Source organism: Podarcis filfolensis (genome assembly GCF_964270895.1).
Source record: "Podarcis filfolensis genome assembly, chromosome: 2".
NCBI classification, from domain to species: Eukaryota; Metazoa; Chordata; class Lepidosauria; order Squamata; family Lacertidae; genus Podarcis; species Podarcis filfolensis.
The window spans coordinates 62,379,573-62,401,675 of NC_139605.1; the positions used below are offsets into that span (position 1 = coordinate 62,379,573).

The 22,103-nt window shown below is 44.1% G+C and overlaps 1 protein-coding gene and 1 long non-coding RNA gene across 6 annotated transcripts in view; one reads left to right on the plus strand and one right to left on the minus strand.

Moving 5' to 3' along the window:
• CAMK2A (calcium/calmodulin dependent protein kinase II alpha) overlaps window positions 1-22,103 on the plus strand; it is a gene marked incomplete at its 3' end in the record, with an annotated part of 116,656 nt that overhangs the window by 66,952 nt on the left and 27,601 nt on the right. For all 5 annotated transcript variants that reach the window (XR_014543340.1, XR_014543341.1, XM_083594667.1 and 2 more), the window contains exons 4-12: window positions 2,754-2,808; window positions 4,345-4,410; window positions 6,168-6,240; window positions 9,342-9,444; window positions 12,571-12,654; window positions 15,201-15,295; window positions 17,728-17,850; window positions 19,152-19,235; window positions 21,696-21,738. Coding sequence is in view for 3 of the 5 variants with exons in the window: in XM_083594667.1 (XP_083450793.1) it covers window positions 2,754-2,808; window positions 4,345-4,410; window positions 6,168-6,240; window positions 9,342-9,444; window positions 12,571-12,654; window positions 15,201-15,295; window positions 17,728-17,850; window positions 19,152-19,235; window positions 21,696-21,738 (726 nt within the window). The remainder of the gene's footprint in view (window positions 1-2,753; window positions 2,809-4,344; window positions 4,411-6,167; window positions 6,241-9,341; window positions 9,445-12,570; window positions 12,655-15,200; window positions 15,296-17,727; window positions 17,851-19,151; window positions 19,236-21,695; window positions 21,739-22,103) is intronic.
• Window positions 19,242-22,103, minus strand: part of LOC310753426 — a 42,252-nt gene continuing 39,390 nt past the window's right edge. Inside the window, exon 3 of the long non-coding RNA XR_014543344.1 lies at window positions 19,242-21,353. This is a non-coding gene — a long non-coding RNA (uncharacterized lncRNA). The remainder of the gene's footprint in view (window positions 21,354-22,103) is intronic.

Below are 22,103 nucleotides of genomic sequence, written 5' to 3' on the forward strand. Positions count from 1 at the left end.
AACATCAGCATCCTCTTTATCCTGGCCTTTTTTGGAATTATGTTCTAGTGGGTAATATTAAATGTTTAAAGAAATATGGGAAGTAGAGAGGTTACCTCCTTCAAAATCAAGAATGACACGCATGCCTCTGAATTATGTGGATCCCTTCCTCTGACTGTTCATAATAACCATTTCTGTTATTATATGAAACAACTCATATTCTTCTTGTTAAGGATTCTTTGGGTGTCTTCCCAGGCTTCTTGCAGCTGATTGTTAGATTGTTCTTACATTTGGAAATGTATCTTAGCACAAAATAATTTTCTGGTGATAGCAGGAATGAGATAACTGGATATTTTCCAAAGGTTATGCAGAAGTTGTGATTAAAATTTCAGTAGCTGAAATTGCTCTGCTTAGATTTTTCATAAATACATATAAACCCATTTCCCCCCTCCATTTTTTTGCCCACCATTGGGAATATGCATTTACACACACACACTTTTCAGAAATATCTCGTCATTCTAGAACATACTGAGATTAGATTAAATAGTAATATTTAAATATGCATGGGTCAAGGGATATTTTGATAATGTGCATTTATCTAAATGGCATTGTGACATCCCAAACGATTGACTAATCACATTTTCAGCAGCTAAACCAGGCTGCAGTAGTGCAAACTCTGTACTGCATAGGATAGTAACCATTTCTGTCAAGTTTACATCTGTGGAAATCGACTGTAATAATTCTTGTCAATTTTTCTTCTAAGGGCTATTTTTTTCATCACAGTATTTTCCCTGATGAGAAAAAGCAAACCTGGTGAAATTGTCTCTTCTAGGCAACCCTTAAAGGTGCAGCAATATTCCTTTCAAGCCTTCAGAAAAAAATATAATTGTTAAATTTAAGCACAGCCCCCACATTGTGAAAAATATAGAATGGATTCCCTGGAAGTTGTATGTGTGAAGTCTCACACAGAGAGCATCAAGGCTGTTCCAGGATGTTTCTCATTCCATTCCCGGTCTTTTGCCTGAGTTGTGGATGATGGAGGAGGAGTGTTCCCTCGGCTATGGAAGCTATCCTTGGAGGATGCCAGGATTATTTGATATCTGGCACACAGTTAGGAGGGAAAAGGTCAGAGGGAATGCCATCACCAAGCCAAGCTGCTAGAGAAACCCTGCCCTGCCTGCCAGAGTACTGTCTTAGCAAGACTGCCTTTGAAGCTGTGTTTATCAAGCCAAGCAAATGGCAGCAATCTTGGGGATATGGAGAAGATATAAGGCATTGAGAGCCGGGGGAAGGGAGATATAGAGAAGTTGCTGTCACCTGGGCTGGGGCATCTACTAGCTGTTATTAGCTGCTGGGTTCTAACTGTACAACCCTGAATAGTGGGAAGAGCCACCTTGGTCAACCGTATGATTTGTTTTTTCCCTTTGAAGAATTTCAGCTTTCACCCTAAAATGGAAATCTGTCGGATGTTAGTGTTTTAGGCTGCATACAATTGCAGCCCAGTTCTCAAAAGAATATAAACTTGGAATTCCCAAGCTAGGCCTGACTCATTCTAACAATGGCTGGCCCAAAGCCTCAGGGAAGTTTATAGTCAGAGTGAGATGCTGTCATCCATTCCCTGTTGTGAGTCTGCACGATCTAGCAGCTAGAGGTAAATGATGTGGTTTTTTTGTGGGGTGGTGGTGGTAAGATCACAAAGCTCTTGTTGAAATATCATACACATAAGGCATTGGCAAGATTTTTTCTAAAAAATGCATCTAATTTACATGGAAGGGGTAAATCTGAATTAAAGGGAGAAAACAATACAGACTGGCATTTTGATGACAATGATTTCATATGAATGCAGTAAAAAAAACCAAGCAACCTTGTATGCATGAGATGCACCGATCCCACAATAAAGATCTCTTGTTTCCCTGAACATGGATGAGATATGGGGAATGGTGGATTCAAACTGCAGCAGAGTCCCTGGCAAAGCTGCCCGATTATTTCATCGCGTGTCCAACTATCCAGTTAGCCATCAGTGAGCTGAATGGAGAAACAAATGTACTTGGCTCCACTGTGTAAGGCTGACAAGTAATTCAGGCACATTATAAACAAACAAACGAGCACTTTAGCACATCCTCAGCTGAAAAGCAAATCCATTCAACCCACACCTGGGCACACACACAATAGGTCCCATGAATTGGCCCGTAGTCTGCCTTCTTTCCATTGAAATCCACTGTTTCTTTTCGCCCTCTTCCGTGTTATATTGAAACCATTGTTTCTGTTACTTGACGGTTTGCAGTCATAAAGACCTTCAGCAGAAAAACGGCAGTGTTTGCCAAGGTCAGTAAAGTCGACTTCAGTGATCAGAAAATACTCCCTGGATGCATGTATGTTGCAGAAGGTTTACCTCCTTTTCAACATTTTGAAGCATTGAATATATGGCAAGATGGGGAAGGTTCCCAGGACATGTTCTGAAGGTATATGACGCCACTACTTTGATAAATCTAAGTGGGCCTGGGTCTGGTAAGTGCGTCGATCGGTGGCCCTCTGGGAACCACATGGATCTCACCTTGGGTTCAGTGATGGAGGAAAGGCTGTCAATGTCAGAAAATAAATACATACATGAATATAGGTGAGGTGAAGTGTGGTTCCACTTCATACACTTGCAGCCTGCATTGCACTAGGGAAGTATTTCAGCTCAATGGACCAAGGTGAAAGACCAGTAGATTTACCTCTGAATATAATAAGTTTATTCTGGCTGGTAACCTGTTCCATTTTTGTCTCTGCAGTGAGGCTTCATGACAGCATATCAGAGGAGGCACACCACTACCTGATATTTGACCTGTAAGTAATGGCGGAACATGAATAAATCTTCATATGCATGTTAAGTACTCTTTGAATCACTACGGGAGCATTACCTCTCAGACACACACACCGTTTGAGAGCTACTCAGTCCAAAGTGGACTTAGATCATAGAGTTTCTCCACCCACCTACTGAAAAGTGAACGTGGTGTGATGGAGCCATTTTTCCACATGCCTCATGCACACATTTTCTGTCTCTCTACCATCACGAGGCAAACAGATACTTTGGAATGAGTCAAAACCCTGCAAAACCCATTTGACAAGAGACAAATAAATTGGTGTGTAGTGCATCACAGACTACAATGGCTCTGCCAAACAACCTTCAACTTCCTTAAAAGCTGTCTCCAGGTTACGTTGGTGCCCTATCACAGTTGGATATCAGTGTTGGGTAGCTTGTGTCCAACCCTTTTAGAAAGCAGAGCAGCTAAGTGGCTTGGATTTCGCAAAGCGTTTTGCAGCATCCAGCTTTAAGAGAATTAGCACTGCTCTTTATGCAGATCAGCCCTTCAAGCTTCTTAGAGCAACAATTAGCATATTGAATGTGAAGTCCCTGGAGGACCAGCTGCTCTTGCACTGTTCTCCAAATCCTTTAAGAGATCCTGCCTGGCGCTGCAGTTTTTCTTTGTTACTCCTTTGAGACAGAGGGGTTTGGCATCCAAGACGGCGCTGATACATCTCCCGTTCCAACCTGTTCCTTCTCAGGCTGCTCTTAATTTCTCCTTCCTATCCAGCAAGCAAAATCACAGTAGGAATGCTCCACGAGAAATTTTAAGAAGGCTAGCGAGGAAGTAGTGAGGTTGGCAAGGTCACTTGAGAGGGGATTGCTGTTCTGCATGCTTAGCATATGGCCCACACGAGGCAAGATATTAAGACAACAAAGGGGAAATGGTGATAGCCCATTTCATCATTTCCTCCAGAATTACGGTCCTACAGTTTGCAGAATGAGGCAAAAAAATCTGATAGGATGAATAGCACTGCTAGCTATGGTAGAATAATAGAATTATAGAACTGTATAGAACTGCAAGGGACCCTGAGGGTCATCCTAATCCAACCCTCTGCAATGCAGAAATCTCAACTAAAGCATCCATGGCAGATGTCCGTCCAATCTCTGCATAAAAATCCCCAAGGAAGGAGAATCCACCATTTTTCCACAGCTCTTACCATCAGAAAGTTCTTCCTCCAACCTTCTGCATACAAAGTGTGTGCTCAGAGCTGTTTTCATCAATAAAATACATTTTGTATCTCATTGCCACTAATACAGGCATTCTTATGGGTGCTTTACCCTAGTATATGGTTTAAAAAAATAATGTATACATTACTTGGCTGCAGAACTTCATTGCAAAATTCAGAGAAGTGTGCATTTCAAAAGATGGTTCTTTGTTTTGTGTGTTACTTGGGAAAGTGTGGGTTTAGCGCACCCCCCCCCTTTAAACGTGAACTGCCTTGACTTTCTCCTCCGTCCCTTGCAGCAGGAGGATGTCTGGAGCTGGGACTGATTCCTCTTTAATTTCTTCACAGGGTGACAGGCGGAGAACTGTTTGAGGACATCGTTGCTAGAGAATACTATAGTGAAGCAGATGCCAGGTGGGTATTGGGGAAAGAATAAGTGCCTAGGAAAAACTGTACAACACTTCATCTCTGAGGCTGACAGGCAACAAGGCTGAGAACCTGCTGCTTATCTCTATCTCTGTCACTGATTAGTTTTGCCTTCAATCTTTTTGTATTGCTACACTATGCTTCTTGTCATGTAAGCAGGCAGTGTCCAACAACAATACAAAATACAGTGCATATTCTCTCTCTCTCTCTCTCTCTCTCTCTCTCTCTCTCTCTGTGTGTGTGTGTGTGTGTGTGTGTGTGCATATATGCAAAATAGACACAATAAAATTAAAATCCAAAGACAGCCAGTAGTCCAAATAAAAGTAAGATTCATGATGACAGACATCATGGGCCAGCAATGATCAAGGTAAATGAAAAAGTACTGGTGTGTTCCTTGTTTTGGGGTGGGAGTGGAGCCATTGCAGCTGCTCATACACAATATAGGCACAATCTGTGATACAGTGTGACTCTAGGTGAGGGACTGGGAACTGATGGCTCACGGACTGCATCTGGCCCATGAAACCTCCTTAACCAGCCCTTTTTGGCCCTGCTCCTTCCTTCTTGATATAGGCAGCTACGGTGGGAGCAGCTACAAAAACAGACACTGCAACTGCAGTGCCCACTTCCGTCTTCCCTTTTCACCCTGATCTCAGACAAATCTGCTCCCTTCTCAGCACCGACAGCCTCTGTCTTTCCCTGGTCCTTTCCCAGTGCTTGGGAAATACAGTGGAAAGTGTAAAATGGCACTTGCTTTGATGCAATGCCATCTAACCTCTGCACAAATTATCAGGGCAAATGCTCATCAAATAACCAGCATTGTGTGATTGCTCTGCAAATAAATCAGGATGCATGCTCAACAAGCAGGTTGCCCTGAGATGCCCTTAATTGAAAGTTTGCCAGCTTTTTATTTGGATAGTGACTCTTGGGCTGGGGTGGAGGTTGATTCTTTGTCTTTGTGGGACAATGAATTAAACTAGTAAGATGACGATTGCCATGCAAAGATGCTTACTTGAAAATAGGTCACACCAACTTCAACTGAACTTACTTCTGAGTAAGTAAGCATAGACTTGCAGCCTTAACAACACACACATGCTTACAATCACCTGGCATATCAGCTTGGTGTGCTTCTTAGCAAACAGCTTTTATTAAGTTTCCTGTATGCCCAGAACATTATAAACGATTGCTTTATTAGCATCTGCCAAAAACGTAAACAGAGCCATTTCATTTTGCAGACAGCTGTTCTGGCACCTGGGCCTTCATTTTCTGTTTTCCACATGCCTGCAACATGATGTGTGTGTCTCATCAAGCTGTCGTAGTGAGACCTACCAACATGAGAAAAGTGATCATGAACTTGCCACCCCATCTACTGCCATAATTTCTGTGAGAAACCGATCCAGTGGTTTTTGCTCATTAGCTTCTGCAACACTGCATGCTCATAAAGCAACCAGCTTTTCTCTTTTTTCCTCTCACGGAAGAAGCCAAATGCCTCCGATAATGCCCTCCTGTAATACAGTTTCAATGGCAATCAGATTACAATGGTTATTTCATTTCCCGTCCTGTTGGTAAGCCTGGCTCCACAGAGAAAGGCACCGAGCCATTCTTCATGGCTGCTAGCAGGAAAGGGGAAGGGGAAAATAGGAAATGGCAAAAAGATAGCAGTGCAGACAGGACTCTGCTGGGAAACCTTGCTGCAAGCCATCTCCTGACCCCTTCCAAGGTAATGTGACTGTGTTTCCTCTCTCTAGTCACTGCATTCAACAGATCCTGGAAGCTGTCTTACATTGCCACCAGATGGGTGTAGTACATCGGGATTTAAAGGTAATATATTTATAATCTGTAAGACTAAAAGTGTATCCCTTCTGCAGCCAACTCCTACACCCAACATACATACCCTGGATGATTTACTTTGATAGAAAGTAGATGATAGCATAGCTTCGATAGAAATAGAATTGTTAAGTGGTTGAAGTCTGTAGATTTCATAGGTCCTAGTTTTCACAGACGTACAGTAGTAAACTTTCAGAGCTGTACGACCTTCTAATTGCATTGGACTGAATGCTCCTCCTCCAAAAACAAATTCCTGTCCATAGAAAATTAGCATATCAGGGAGAAAGCTTGATTAAAATCCTTCATGCTGATACCTAGCTTTCTGCAAGGAGGGACTTTTTTTGTACAGTGGTACCTTAGGTTACATACGCTTCAGGTTACATACGCTTCAAGTTACAGACTCTGCTAACCCAGAAATAGTGCTTCAGGATAAGAACTTTGCTTCAGGATGAGAACAGAAATCGTGCTCCGGCAGTGTGGCAGCAGCGGGAGGTCCCATTAGCTAAAGTGGTGCTTCAGGTTAAGAACAGTTTCAGGTTAAGAATGGACCTCCAGAACGAATTAAGTACTTAACCCAAGGTACCACTGTACTATGAAGGAACATTCAATCATGTGAGCCCTCCCCTCAGCCTGAAATGATACAGGTGGCCACCTCCAGTTTTAAATCTGCCTTCCTAATTAACCCAGCTGTAAAATGTAAGTGTATCCAAGAATACTTCAAGCCAAAGGTAGGGTTGGAAAGATCTGTCGGTTTTTGTTTTCTCCGTTTCTCATTTTCTCAATCTTAAATTCAGTTCCCCACATTTCTGCAGTAGCTCATGAGCCAAATGAGTACCACGTGGCATGGTCAGAATCTGGCCAAAAGATGCTAGCTGAGGCATATCACCATCCTAGTATTCCACCTCCTACTCCAAATAAGATGTTTTCTCATTTGGACATAAGCAGCAGTCAGAGGATTTACAGTCTGTTTTGTGTCTCACTGGAAAAAACCAAACAAACTGCAAGTAGCTTGTACCTGGGACCCAATAAGAAACGAAGGGTCGTTTTTTTGCTGTTTGCCTTGGGATTACTGAGCCAGCCAGCTGCTTCCTTGCTGGCGACTGCAATTGTAAGCATGCAACTTGACCATAATTCTCTATAGTGGATGCACTAATAACATGGTTGCTGAATGTGATCTGGGAGTCAGGCAGCCGAGCAGAGAAGAAAACCTGATCTATGTTTCTTCAGTCAGTGCTGTTGGCAATCCTAGGTCCTGAGGTGCAGCTGACAGCCCTGTTAGTACACTGTTGTCTGCCAAAACAGCCAGCCATATGAGCTACCTCTTCACTAATTAGGGAGTTGTTCTATCTGTGGGCTGGCTTATTATGGGATGGGAGCTCACCATGCATGCAAAATTTTCACAGCATGCATGCCATGTTGTTGGCATCAAATCCCACCCACAGTTTAATCCTTTCCAGGGAAAATCCAGTAAGTTTTTAAAAACCGATTTGTGACATGTGAACGTTGGACCATTCTAGGGGAATGCGGGGCCCAGGAAAAATGACACCTTTCGGCTCTCCCCATTGCCTTCATCTCCCTTTTGCCTCTGCCACCTCCTCCTCCACCTCCCTCCCTCCCTTGCTCTAGGAAAGGAGGAGGTGGAGAACCTTCCCAGCTGGGTGGAAGGTAGCTGGGCTGGCCAGGCAGCAAGCATGCTGACTGGGACTGCCACTATCAAGTACAGGGCATCCAACATGCAGTACCTGGGGCAGTTGCCCTTAGAGACAGCCCTTCCTGAATGTCCTGTCTCCAAATCCTTGTCCCCACCTGCAATCACCACCATAAGCGATTCCTTTGCCTGTTGCTTTAAGAAACACATGCTTCATTTCTGTTATTTCGCTCCTTCTTCTCCCTCCTCCAGAATACACGTCACCCTCTATATTTCTCCCACCTACTGAAGTGCTGCTAAACTCCCTGCTCACACTCATTACCAAGAAAAATGGCCCACGCAGCCATGTGACAGGGCTCCCGCTAAGTGGCCAGGAGAGAACAGAAGCTGGTACATAAGAAGAACCTTGCTGGCTTAGACCAAAGGCATCCATAGCTCAACACCCTGTTTCCCACAGTGCTAAGCCCATGAATAGGACACAGGCCCCTCCCCTGGTTGTTCCCCACCAATTAGAGTTCAGACAGATACTACTGTTTCTGATCCTGGAAGCAGCATATATAGTGAGCATAACTAGCAGCCATTGGTGACGATAGGCTTCTAGGGGGATTTTTTTGCCCCATGTTGCATCACTTTATACTCGCTTGGCACTGCAGTTGCCGCTCGGTCACCCATTCACTTGGTTTGGAGAGCTCTGAGCATTCCAGTTTTGTTTTCATTCACACTGAAGCACCCTGGGCTTGATGTTTAGTGCTTGAATGTACAAGTGGAAGTTCAGGAAGCAGTCTCGAGGGAAATAAATCATGTTGTATACCATGCCTTCCAATGGTGAGGGGAGCGGGGTACATAAAGGTAAAGGTAAAGGGACCCCTGACCATTAGGTCCAGTCGTGGCCGACTCTGGGGTTGCGGCACTCATCTTGCTTTATTGGCCGAGGGAGCCGGCGTACAGCTTCCGGGTCATGTGGCCAGCATGACTAAGCCGCTTCTGGCGAAGCAGAGCAGCACACGGAAACGCCATTTACCTTCCCGCCGGAGCGGTATCTATTTATCTACTTGCACTTTGATGTGCTTTTGAACTGCTAGGTTGGCAGGAGCAGGGACCAAGCAACGGGAGCTCACCCCGTCACGGGGATTCGAACCGCTGACCTTCTGGTCGGCAAGCCCAAGAGGCTCAGTGGTTTAGACCGCAGCGCCACCCGCGCTGTGTATCCCACGCCTTCCCATGGTTACAGTAGCAGGGTACATAAGTATCTGCATTTCTGCTGAGCATGGGGCAGAGAGAGGAGGGCTGCACCATAAACATGCTTTCTGACCAGCATGGTTATAATTGAAAATGTGCAGGTGGTATTTTTTAAAGACTCAGAAATTAGAAGAGGGCTAAGCAGATTTAACGGGTACTTCAGAGTTGTGCTTCTGTATGTTTATCCTCTAACCGATTCCTCCCATAGCCGGAGAACCTCCTGCTGGCATCCAAACTGAAGGGAGCTGCTGTAAAACTGGCTGACTTTGGCCTTGCCATTGAAGTGGAAGGGGAGCAGCAGGCTTGGTTTGGTGAGTGGGGGAAAGTTGGGTGTCATGGGTGTAACACTTCTGTGGATCTAGTTACGCTCATGTAACAAGGGACTCCATTGCTGTGAATGTTTTAAGGATCTTCAGACCTTAAGCCCAGTACGTTGTACATATCTGTTGTATAAGCTTTAGAAACCATAAACATGGTGATTATTCTGCTGCAGAGTAGGTGTATGACAGTGGTTAGTACCTCAGGGAAAAACTCCCAAATAACCACCAACCAAAACATATTCTCCTTTTTTTGAATATTTTAGAACTATCACTACACAGAGAGGTGGGGGGGTCACAGATGCTAGGAGTTGTAGTACAGCAACATCTGTAGGACCACAAGTTAGCCATGCTTGCCTTAAGTATGGTCTGTGTTATTTTTCTTCTATGGGTCATTCTGCTTTGGAGTGAAGGGGCTGCATGGAAGTGAATGAGGCTCTTTCATATCTCAGCTCAGGAAGCTTCAGTTTGATAATCAAAATATGGAACAGGATTGCTGCACTTCTAAATGGGATAATGCACCATAATGAATGCAGTGTAAATACATATTAGATAGGAACATGATAACCTGCAGCAGTGTTACAAATGTCTGAGGGGGACTCCTGTGGGATCCACTACACACTCCATCTTCCCGGAACACCTGCCTCCCAGAAAGGAGCAAAATGTTTTGCTAGAAAGCAACAGGCACCAGCCTATCTGTGCCTGAGTATGGGTGCAATCATGAAGTACTCTCGGACCAGGAAGCCTTCATTAATTGCAACTGAAGAATGCAGGCATATCAATTACAGTACAATTTTATTACTAATTAGGCGTGGGAGCACATTTGATGTGGTTGATGCATTTGATTATAATCTTGGCCAATCATAACTAAGAATTTAAGAACCTCGGCTAGGAGAAGGAAGGGTCTGAGAAGTATGGTGATGTGGCATTCAAAGTCCCAGCTTTTTTCTGGCTTGGGTTAAGGAATTCCTTGCCATGTGTGTGAGGTCAAGGTGTGGGGAAGAACAAGCACCAATTTGTTTCGATTCAGCGGTAAACAAAAGACCCATGTTTCCATATATCTGGTCCCTTTGGAACTCCTGTATGACTGACAGGCAGGCTTGGTAAAAAAATACTGAGAAACGTTCTAGCCACCTTAGTTCCATAAATAAGCTTCTGGAAACTAAAGGCTGAGAAAGCAAACCCCCCAAACGGCAATCTGTCATGCTTTGTAAGAGGCTAAGTAAATACATTACTGAAAGAAACGGAACACACCAACCATTTATGGTTTGTTGCCTTTTGTGTAAAAGGTGTGAGGATTTTGTGTAGCTGAAATATACAAAGCATTTTTAGATCCAGTTGCTCCAATATAGTCTTCAGTTCTAAAAATGCCACCCGCCCTGATTTTGACTACGTAGAGTCCCCTGACTTAACTGAGTTACGATGGCCAATATGTTTAGCTAAACTATATTAGCTCTTCTCCCCTGAGGTTTCTTTTACTGAGTTAGTGGCATATCTTCAATTTGTTTAGCCATTTAATTGCATTTTCTAAAAAGTCTACTTGGGTACTAGATGTGGTTTAATGAACTCACGATAACTTGCAGCTATAAATGTAACTTACTAAGGTCATCATAACTTACATTGCTATTGTATCTTTGAGCTGTAGACATAGGCTGTTAAGGGAATCCATTTATAATTTCTCAAACCACAAATACATTTTGGCAGATGCAATTTGTTAGGGGAGGGGGCATAACTCAGTAGCACAGCACAAACCTTTGCATGCAGAAAGTCCCAAAAGGATCTCAGCAACAAGGCTAGAAGAGATCCTTCTGTTAGCTCAGAAAATGCTGTCCTAGATGGGGTAGCAGCCTATTTTCTGAGGGGCAAACTAGGACTGCATAGACACTCGGGAAAAACAAACATGTCCATTTTGATTTCTCATTTTACAGTGTTAAATTCAATGCTCCACTTTTCTACATCGGTTTACGATTATTATTATTTTTCAATCCTCACAAACATTCATCAACCTTTTAGTATGGCTTCTGCTGTACACATTTTTATATGGGGCAGGCTTAACTTAGTGCATTAAGTGGTTCAGCTCCTTAGCAAGCAACCTAACATTCCACCTTGAAGGCAGGATCTCTCCCATCTGTTCACACCTCCCTTGGTACCTCCAGGAGCTAGGTGATGGAGGGAGTGTCTCTGCCCCCTCTGGAGAGGAAGGGTTAGATCCAACATAGTGAAAGGCATTGCGGAGGTGAAAGAGATAGCTGTGAAGCTGGCCATTGAGTTCTTATGGGGCTGGTTTGGGGGCTTCTCCCCTTTGGACTATTTTCTAAAGATTATTATTATAATTATTATTTATTGAATTTATATACCGCCCTATACCCAGGGGTCTCAGGGCAATTCACAGAATAAAATCAAGATATAAAACCACAAAATGAATGAAAATGAAAACCTAATGAAAATGAAAACAGCAACCCAATATCCCCCCCAAAAGAAAACACATTTTAAAAGAGCCTAGGATGTAAATCGGATCAACCAAATGCCTGGTTAAAGTGGAACGTTTTTGCCTGGCGCCTAAAGGTGTATAATGAAGGCGCCAGCCAAACCTCCCTGGGGAGAGCATTCCACAGAAGGGGAGCCACTGCAGAGAAGGCCCTTTCTCGTGTTGCCACCCTCCTGACACCTCGAGGAGGAGGCACATGAAGAAGGGCCTCAGAAGATGATCTCAGGGTCCAGGTAGGTTCATATGGAAAGAGGTGGTCCTTGAGGCATTGCGGTCCTGAGCTGTTTAAGGCTTTATGGGTCAAAACCAGCACTTTGAATTGGGCCCGGAAACCAATATCAGGTTACCACAAGACTACCTACACTTTTCTCTTGTGGATGGGCAGTGAGGTTGTGGCACTAGCTCTACAAGCACAGGAAGACTTGAATCAGAGGTGTTAGGAGTGATTTTCAGCAAAGGTGCTCCAGGATAGCATGTATCTAGTGCAGAACAAACACTAGGTTCAGTGGGAATATTAGAGAGCAATTCTCTTTTCCCATTCGACTGATAGCTGCGTTGTGCTTTTTGCTGAAGACTCCGCTGGACCCCATGATGTGTAACTAGCTGCATATTGTAACTTTTTGCCTTACTAGGTTTTGCAGGTACTCCAGGCTACCTTTCGCCCGAGGTGCTCCGAAAGGACCCCTATGGCAAAGCTGTGGACTTGTGGGCATGTGGTAAGTGAGGTTATGTTTCGAAAGTGGCTAAACAGGCAAGATAAATCTTTAAGGAATGAGATGGAGGCCGCTGTGATTCTCTCCCCATCTTTCGTACTGTGTGCAGTCCCTAGCTTGTTCACAGGGCTTGGTTACCTCTGAGATATGTCAGTGCTGCTGTGTGAACTAGTGTCAGTGGACTGATAAACTCTACAGGAAACAGAATTCTAGTAGCACATCATGCAAGAGGATGTGAGCATTCATTGTCATCCTCTGCCGTGGATCAAATGGAAAGCCAGAATTCTTTACCCCCATGTGAGCCAGTGTGGTGCAATGGCTAGAGTGCTGTGTGACCTTAGAGCAGTCACAGTCTCTCCACACAGCCTAGCTCACAGGATTGTTGTGATGATAAAATAAGGGATGCTTTTCGAAGGGAAATATTTTATGCTCTGTATTTGAATGCAGTTGTGAAAGCACTGGCATGGCTCCCTCCCCACTTCAGCGCTCCCTCTGATGGGTTGTTGTCCTTAAAACTCTTAGTAAAAATAGCAAAGTTGTTCTGGTCAATATGACAAACTCATGTATGAATCTGTGACTCCGCAATCATGTGTACTAGAGGAAACCATAGGAATGTTTTGTAAGCGATGGGCTGAAAATCTTACAACCAAAACCCTACTCCTATGACCTGTGGGAGGAATGGCTAGCTAGCTGAATGAGCTTTTAGCAGCCAGGAAGCATTATGCTACAAAGTTTATGGATTTATGGGATTAGCATTCACCAGAGAGTAACTTCCACAAGAGCAATTTGGAGATTAAAAATTGTGTTTCTGGATGTTTGTTAACTTGGAGAGTCCATTATATTCCCCCCCTCACCATAGCATCAAGGAGTCTCTCATTCATTAATCTATTTATCCTCCTCATTCTTTTGAGACTCAGGGAAGAGCTCTTATCCATATTGTGCAATGAGAAAAGGAAACATAGTAAGCCTAAATCACTTGTGTAACCCAAACAAGTAGTTACAGTAGAGCAGAAAGCGAACGCAGGTGGCCTGAATTAAACTTTATGAATGGGTGCTATTTCAGATGGAATGCGTTCCTTTCTGGCAAAGCACCTGGCTTCCTATGGCATGTGTTTTTTTAAAAAAATATTTGATGTGAATAATGAACCACAAAGATCTTCTGAATGGTAGGAACTGAAACTGTGTCCTGGTGCAATGACTTAACATGCAGTCATCCCCTCAGCAGGGCCACTTCTGAAGAATAAGAGTCTTAAGGGGAGTCTCAGGCAGTCTCTATGAGAAAGTCCGCTTCTCAACAGTCATATGTTGCTCATCATGCAAGTTCAGTGATTTAAAAATAAATAAATCAGATAGTGCTCTCAAAAAAGGACAAGCCTTCTCATGAGGCCAGATTGTATGTGTATGTTGCCTATTTGGCATGTTGATGCCTCAGTGACTCACTTAATTAAACGTTTTACCTTCAGCCTCATTTTCACAGCACACACATGGAAGGAACAGTTTTTCCTGTGTTGGGTTGCAGAATGTTGTAGGAAACAGATGAGGAGCATACACCTGATGTTACATTTTCATTCCAAAAGAATCTTTGAGCAGGGTCTGATGTGTCTGAATGTTGCATTACTGCTGCTAGCATGCATAATGGTGCCAATCCTTGCAAAAGTTTGCCAAGGCATTCCCAGATGTTCTAAGTTCAATTCCCACATACAAAAAAACTATTAGAGTGGAAGAAAATTTCCTGGGCAGCATATATGCAGTACAGAAAGAGAGGGGGCATTGTGATGTGTGTTGTTGATAAAGAAATTTCTTCAAAATAATAAACCTCAGACAGTGTTTTGGGTGTCTGAGATCAGACATAGGGACCTGATAGTGTGTAAGAGAACAGGTAGAAATGGTAGGTGAGAAATAGGAATTCTTCCTTGTCCCACCCAAGTTCAGTTGTATGAACTGATATGGAGGAAAGACTGGGCTTAAACAAGCCCACAGAGCAGACTGCAGTGTTGCGGTTCCTGGATGTTGTTACTTAGCTAGGATGGATGCTGTTCTGGACACTTGACAAGATACTTTTTACTAACTGGATTCAGGGTATCTGACAATTAAATGGCAAGTGATTTCTTTGTTTGGGACAGAGGGTGCTTCCCTCAGATAACAACTGGACAAGAAACAGCTTCCTCAAAGCATTAGATTTTTTGCAGTAAGGAAAGTGACGGGGGAACACACTGAAAAATGTGTGTTAACACTTGCTTTGACTCTAACCTACCCACAAGTTAATGAGTGAATGCTAATTAAATAGCCAATTGCTCAATGAGCTGGTCATTTGTTAGTGCCCCCTGTCAGGCAGGTTCTGATGCTAACTGACGACTCAGCCTGAACTATAAAAATGCTCTTACTTACCATTGACAATTCAGACAAGAAGGAGCCTTTTCACATCCTCTTCAGTTTTGAGTCTCACCGGCTCACAGCTGCTCCAGGCTTCTGAGTCACTGAACTAACCCCTTTTCCCACCTGTGAGTGGCTGGAGCTTACATAACAATGCCTGTCCCTGTCTCACACAGGAGTTATTCTGTATATTCTGCTGGTTGGCTATCCTCCTTTCTGGGATGAGGATCAACATCGACTATACCAGCAGATCAAAGCTGGAGCCTATGATGTAAGTGATTCCACCCCCAAATACCTTCATTGTTTTCTCTTCCTTTCTCACATGCCATCATTTCTTTGAAGAGTTCTCAACTCCCGCTTTGTTTTGTACACACAGAGAGACAGAGCACCAGGTCTGAAAGCTTATTTGAGAACCAGTGCGGTGAAGTAGTTAGTAGGTTGGACTCTGAGACCTGGACTCAAATCCCTATTCACCTGTGATGCTCCCTGAGTGAACTTGGGCCAGTCTCAGTCTCTTGGCCTAACCTACCTCACAAGTTTGTTGTGAGGGAAAAAATATAGTGAGCTAAGTGGGGATATTTCTTTTCCTTTTTTTAAAGGAAATAATTTGTATCTATTTATTTCATGGGTTTGTAGATCACTCTTTAAGCAATTGGTTTACAACAGTAAAAGAAAGAAGGAAATCAGAAAAAGCCAATTAAAGCACAGGCCCCCCCCCCTAATAAATAAAAGCAGAGGTTTAAATGGTTAAAACTCAAAGCTTAAAAAGCTTGGGAGAATAAAAAGGTATTTTCCTGTTGTTGAAAAGATAGCCAGGTGAGAGTCTCTGGGGAAAGGATTTCCATAACTAAGTGACAATTAAAATATCCCTTTCTTTGGTTACAACTTCCCTCACTTCAGGAACACCCTTGCTGACCTCAATGTGCAGGCAAGCTTATGTAGGAACAGGTTTTCTTCAGGTAACTGATCCCAAGGCATGCAGGGCTTTTGATAGTGCTGTGAGTTTTGTAGGGGGAGTAGGCTGTATGCCAATCCCTTTCTAATACCTGCACCCCTCCTTCTAATTCTTGGAATAGTCAGGCTAGCTTCCAGGTGAGGCAATAGCCTGGGTGACGGGCCATTAAGGGAACAAAGAAAGTGGATCTGGGCCAGATGGCAAATGGGGCGACCTAGAATGAACATGCAAATTGCAGCCACGCACCTGGCTCCAGCTTTACCCACCAAGTGGATGAACGTAGAAAATAAAAGTTTACAAAGTTCAGTTGTGAAAATCCACACCAAAAAGATACTGGTCAAAGTACTGATAGTGTCTAGCTGCCAACCTCTTTCACCCCACTCTGTGACCATTCAAGGGCAAGGCCTTATGGCTTCCCCTCAGTGCACACAAAGGCCAAAAGGGCCATGCAACGGGGCTGCTCCGTGGATGTTTTTATTTTTTGCTGTGTGTGTTAACAAGCTGGCAAACCTGCAGCTGGATGGCAGTTCAGCAGAGAACAGGGTTTGGCAGAGCATTTTCAGCACCTGGCCCCCACCCAGTGGTCATTCTGTGCTATGTTTACTGCCTTGTATTGACTGTGATTAGCAAGAAATGCACCCAGCCTTAAGGTTGGTCATGTGAAACTGTTTTTTTGTTTTGTTTTAAGAAAAGCTGCTGGGTGGAAATCAGTGGTAAAAATATTAACAAACTCTTACAGTATCCTGTGCATGTCAGAGACCATTTCCTACAAAAATGGATGCTTTTATCCCTTCCCTATCTCAAATCCGCATTATTGTATCGTGTGAAAAAGAGAGTGTGCAAATAGGCCAAACTGCATGATGCAAAAAAGGAGGGGGAGCTCCTGATCAGATTGTTATGAGTAGTTGTCAGAGCTACCCTAGGTCCCAGCTCACAAAGGACCAACGCTGCTTCGTTGTTAAGTACAAAAGTCTTTATTGAAGTTCAGTTTCACTTCCAAAGCCGCAGCGCGCAGCTCTGCGTCTTAACCCTTAGACCGCTGATGCTCTGTCTGAGTCTCCTCCCCCTTGACACCAATTTAAGATTCTAGCCTTGCTCCACCTTCTCCGCTGCTCCTTCCTCCTCTGGGTCCGCCTGCCCGCCGGGGTTCCGCCCTTTCTAGCCTCTTCTCCCGCTGATTCCCCTGAGCCTTCTCCCTCCCTCCGGTGGGCTTTAGGAGCTGGTTCCCCATCCGGGTCTCCTGCTGTCCCGCGCGCCTGCACATTTGAACTTGGCGCGCGCGCCCAGCCAGCAGCTTTCCTCCTGACCGTTTCACTGCTGCTGTCACTGCTTCCCCCTTCGGGGGGGCTAGCTGCAACTGACCTCCCTTCCGTTCCTCCACTCTCCGATGGAGGCGTGGTCAGCCCTGACTCCCTCTCTGGAGGAGACGCTGGCCCTGACACATGTGACTCTTCCCCCCCACTACGCTCTGGTGGGGAAACTGGTCCCGATCCTCCACTGCTGTTTTGGGGTTCCCCTCTGGCTCCTTGTTTCTGGTGCATCCCCCCTGGGACCCCCCTTGCCCTAAGCATTGGCGCCCCCTTCTGGGAATCTTCTGATTCGCTGGAGAAGCTCATGGAATCTCTCGGGCCACTGTCATACTCCCCTACGCTGCCCTCGGATTCTTCCCCTTCGCTCTCCAATTCCTCTCTCCCCATTGCTCCTGCTCCTGATTCCCTGACAGTAGTGCTGTCCCTTTGCTCTTACAGTTTCCTTCTCCCGAGTGGGATACTGTCACTCCTGAAGCAAAAGATCTCATCAATAAAATGTTGACGATCAACCCATCCAAACGTATCACAGCGGCTGAAGCTCTGAAGCACCCATGGATATCAGTAAGTGCAACTGCCCAGATCCTGAGGATTGTCTGGATGAAAAGCAGTTTTTTTAGAGGGTTTCAGTGGGACAAAATATATTTCAGTTATGTAGCACACACACAGCAGAGTAATCATTTGTTCGCATGTTGATTAATAAGCATTGTATCACATGAGGTACATGCCATAGGTATATGCTTATTATTGGCAACTGGTTATGTGGCTCCAAAAAAACACTGAACCATTTGCTGATTGCACTTATTAAGTGTCTGTGTTCATGCAGTCCACTTATAGCAATCAAGACGGGCTCCCAGGAAAAAAAACAGCTTCAGAGGAACGCAAAGCACATAATGTTTAAAATCACTTTTCCTGTTTTCCACCAGACCTAGTTATTCTGATCTACAGAAATAACAGTTTGAGATGCACTTTTACTATTTCCACAGCCCGTATTGTAACTCAGCTGTGCTCTTGGAATAAAACTGTTACAGAGGACTTTGACAAGTTTATTTTTAATAATAATAAAATAACTCTAGCTCTCATCCACTCAGAATCAGGAAGCCTATATAGGATGATTTCCCCAAACCCCACTGCTTATCATTAAAGCAATATCCTCAGTTTCCTGGAACATTTTTTTACTTGTGTACTTCTGTCTATCTAGTGTTGCTGCCTACATAGATTGCTAAACTATGGGTTTCCTTCCCAAGGGGCTGGAACATTTATATTCAGGTCTTTGCTTTGAATGTCCGTTGTGCTCGAAAAGGACAATAATCTGAGCCATCAGTGCATAAGAGAATCAAACTGGGGAGGGTTACCTAAGCCACCATCAACCTAACGAACCATCTCCAGAATCTCTGGTGTAGCAAAATAAGGAACAAATGAATAAGCAGGAAAACTAGTTTGCACAAACCATTAAAGTTTTATTTGCTACTGCTTGGAGAATTCAAACATATGCCTAATATATGAGTGCACATTCAAGAGACACAGAGATGGTGCAGAGTTCAGACTTGAATGTATAGCCATGAAATAACCATCCTGCACAAAGGTGTAAGAAGCTGAGAGTTATCTAGGCTAACCCACTGCACAAAGGCTGGAGTCTCCAAATAGAGGCTCCCCAAAATATTTTACTGATCTCACCTGGTTACAATGGGCAGGGAACAAGTTCTGATTAGGACACATGGGTTCATGCAAACCAAGGAATATCACAAGTAAAAGAAGCCAGGTTGCTTAAAAAAAAAAAGGCAGGGTGTGTGTGTGGGGGGGGGAGAGACCTCTCTATTTTCTATTCCCTTCCATTTCTGAGCAACTTTCTTTTTGCCTTACAGCACCGTTCCACCGTGGCATCTTGCATGCACAGGCAGGAGACTGTGGACTGCTTGAAGAAGTTCAATGCCAGAAGGAAGCTAAAGGTAATCCACGCCTCTTCTCTGACTTGTAGGTGGTCTTCTAGGAAATGGGTGTACGTCACCAGACTGTTTTCCATTTCATCTGCCTTCCCGTGTTCATAAAGGTTTCCAAAGAATTGACTTTCCAAGAAAGCTGTGAGGCTTCCAAGAAATTGGCTTTCAGAATGGCCACCTTTGTGCTGAGAAAGGAAAGGCCTTCCTAGATATCTTAATTAAGTCTTTGGGTTGTATGCACTGAATGACAAAGGATAAAGTAGAGCAGTGGCTCCCCGCTGCCCCCATTGATTGTTGTTGTATAACTAGATGCTAGTGTCTGCAGAAGGGACAACCCATTTCAGGCTCACTCGAGTCTGCAGTGCCTGCAGTGTCACCATTTCTTGGCATGTCAAGGACTCTGCTCTTTGATAAAGTCCACTAAAATAATTCCTGAAAAGTGAACACTGATTAGACTAAACCCCCTTTTTTATAGGACAAACTGAAGTTGCTTCCTAGGAATCACTGAATCTGAATTCCTTAAGGGCACTTCCATTGATTTCCATGGAACGTCCTTCAAGACAATGAAATTGGGATCAGTGTCCAAATTCACCATTTTCAAATCACTGTCCGCCAGCCCTATGCCCAGGGGGAAAGTTCAGTATCGGCTAAGAAGTTTATTGCCCCCAGTGCTATCATCAGCACCTTCCTCCGAGGCCTTGTTGGATATCTCCACATGCTGTTATTCCTCCTTTGAATGCTGTGCAAGTTTCCAGCCTCAGGGCTGGAGGCTAATAAGATTACTGAGCAAGGAAACAGATAATGATTTGTGTTTACTTTTCCTCCAGTAATCTGTTACTGCTTCAATTATGTTAATGTAATCCTATTATACATGTCCTCTTACTAGCTCATGAAATTGATTGGGAAATTGAGAAATGCTCTGTGTGTTCGCACCCACCCACAAAAATGAGGAGAGAGACCAAGAGTATCAAATGAGGCATAGCCCGGTTGACCTTTTTCACTTCCCCTCTTGGAAAGTTATATTTGGATGGAAGTTTTGAGTCCTGTGCAACCAGTGGGAGTAAATGCTAAGTTCCATCATGCAGGGTGTATCTGACGTGGCGCTTTCTAGTCCCCTAGTGGTACACTTGTTCCACGGGTAAAATGTTTTCCAACTGCAGAATGTTGTTGTGGAAGAGAAGGCAGAGAAGGTATTAGCAGGTTGCTTGTAACTTTGTTGCACAGGTTGAACAATCCGCTGCATAACAAATTTTCATTAGCTCAGCTGTTGCACAGGATTTAACTGTTGTGCAACATTAAAACTCACCTGCAGCTTAGTACAAAAAGAGCTCTTGTGCTAGCGGACAGAGAATGTCCGGGTACAGCTCGGCATCTTTATCCAGTGGCAATATGTGTGTCTACATCCTGTTTTTCTTTGACAAAGTAGAAACAGTTTTATGCACAGTACTGCCCCTTCCTTTTGTGAGGTGTTTTCTTTTTCAGTAAGAAAACAGGCAGTCGTAACTGAGAGATAGTCGGTGTTAAATGCTTGGCAAAGGAGAGCAGGGATCTATAACCAGTTCTTTTATTAACTTGCAGAGAATGGCTCTGAAGATGTTACTTCAGTACTGTACCATAGTCTTCCCATCTATAAAATGGATGTGAGGAGACCGATCTGCTCTTTGACATCTATGGGACAATATGCTATGTGAGAACAGATATGTGTAGTAATAGTAGTAGAAATAGTGGTAGCTGTGGTAGATTTTATTATCAGGTGCTAAAATTGAATTGCTTTTTTAAAACAAACAAACCATGCCACCTATATAGATCTGTCTCTAAATGTCCAGTATTTTTTAATTTCACAATATATCAAGTTTGGGAGCACCATGTAGCATTCTGGGGCTTGGGCACAGTTCTGAACAATAGGAAAGCAGGTTATTCTCGGGCAGGGCAGGGGGCTTCTATCGCTGATGTGTCTAGTAGAGTCTAGCTGCAACTGCAGCTTCTATGGGGAGATGAGATATGGGGAGTTCCCCTCAAGACGCAATGGGAATTCCTCATCAGTGACTGCTAGAAACTTGTCAGTTGTCCTGGTCTCATCAGAGCGTGGAGGATGCTTGTTTATCAGAGGACGAAATCCCATTAACACTGCAAGAAAGGATACTGAATTTCTATAAGGTGGTTATAATAAACCCCTGCTGCCATCATTGAGAAACTTGCAGAGTAGTTAAAAATCCCTGAGCCACTATCCAGTGACTTGTTTTCTGCAAACAGTTAGCTATATCTATTAATACCACCTCCGAACTATATTCATCATACCCCTGGAGCCATGCCAAAGAGCCATCCCTCTTGGAGCCCCAGCCAGCTCCATTTTCCACTAGATGCCTTTAAGAGGAAGGAGACTAGGGTTGGGGGAAGGGATGGGTCTGATTCTGAACCCAGTGATGTTTCTTGCTTCCCCGTTTTCTTTTTGTCTTTTGTGTATTTCAGGGTGCAATCCTCACTACAATGCTAGCAACCCGGAATTTTTCTGGTAGGTAACCCAACTCTCTCCAGGACAGTATTGACTTGCTGCCTCTTCATATGTTGGATGCTAGTCATATGTGCTTAATATGACTGGCCAGTGTGGCAGGCTCCCTAAGCCCTGGCTCTCGTTGGAAAAGACTGGGCACAGGGCATTTTCATGCATGGCTCTAAAGCAGGAGTGGGGAACCTCCGATCCTGAAGATGTTCTTGGACAGGACTCCAGTTTCCATCAGCCCCCAAGCAGCATGGCCAATGGTCAGGGATGATGGGAGTTGTGGTCCAACAGCAACTGCATCGTCAGAGGTTCCCCACCCCTGCTATGATACCATTTTGGAATTCTTCTGCCATTTCTACCTGCGGCTAAACGTTAAT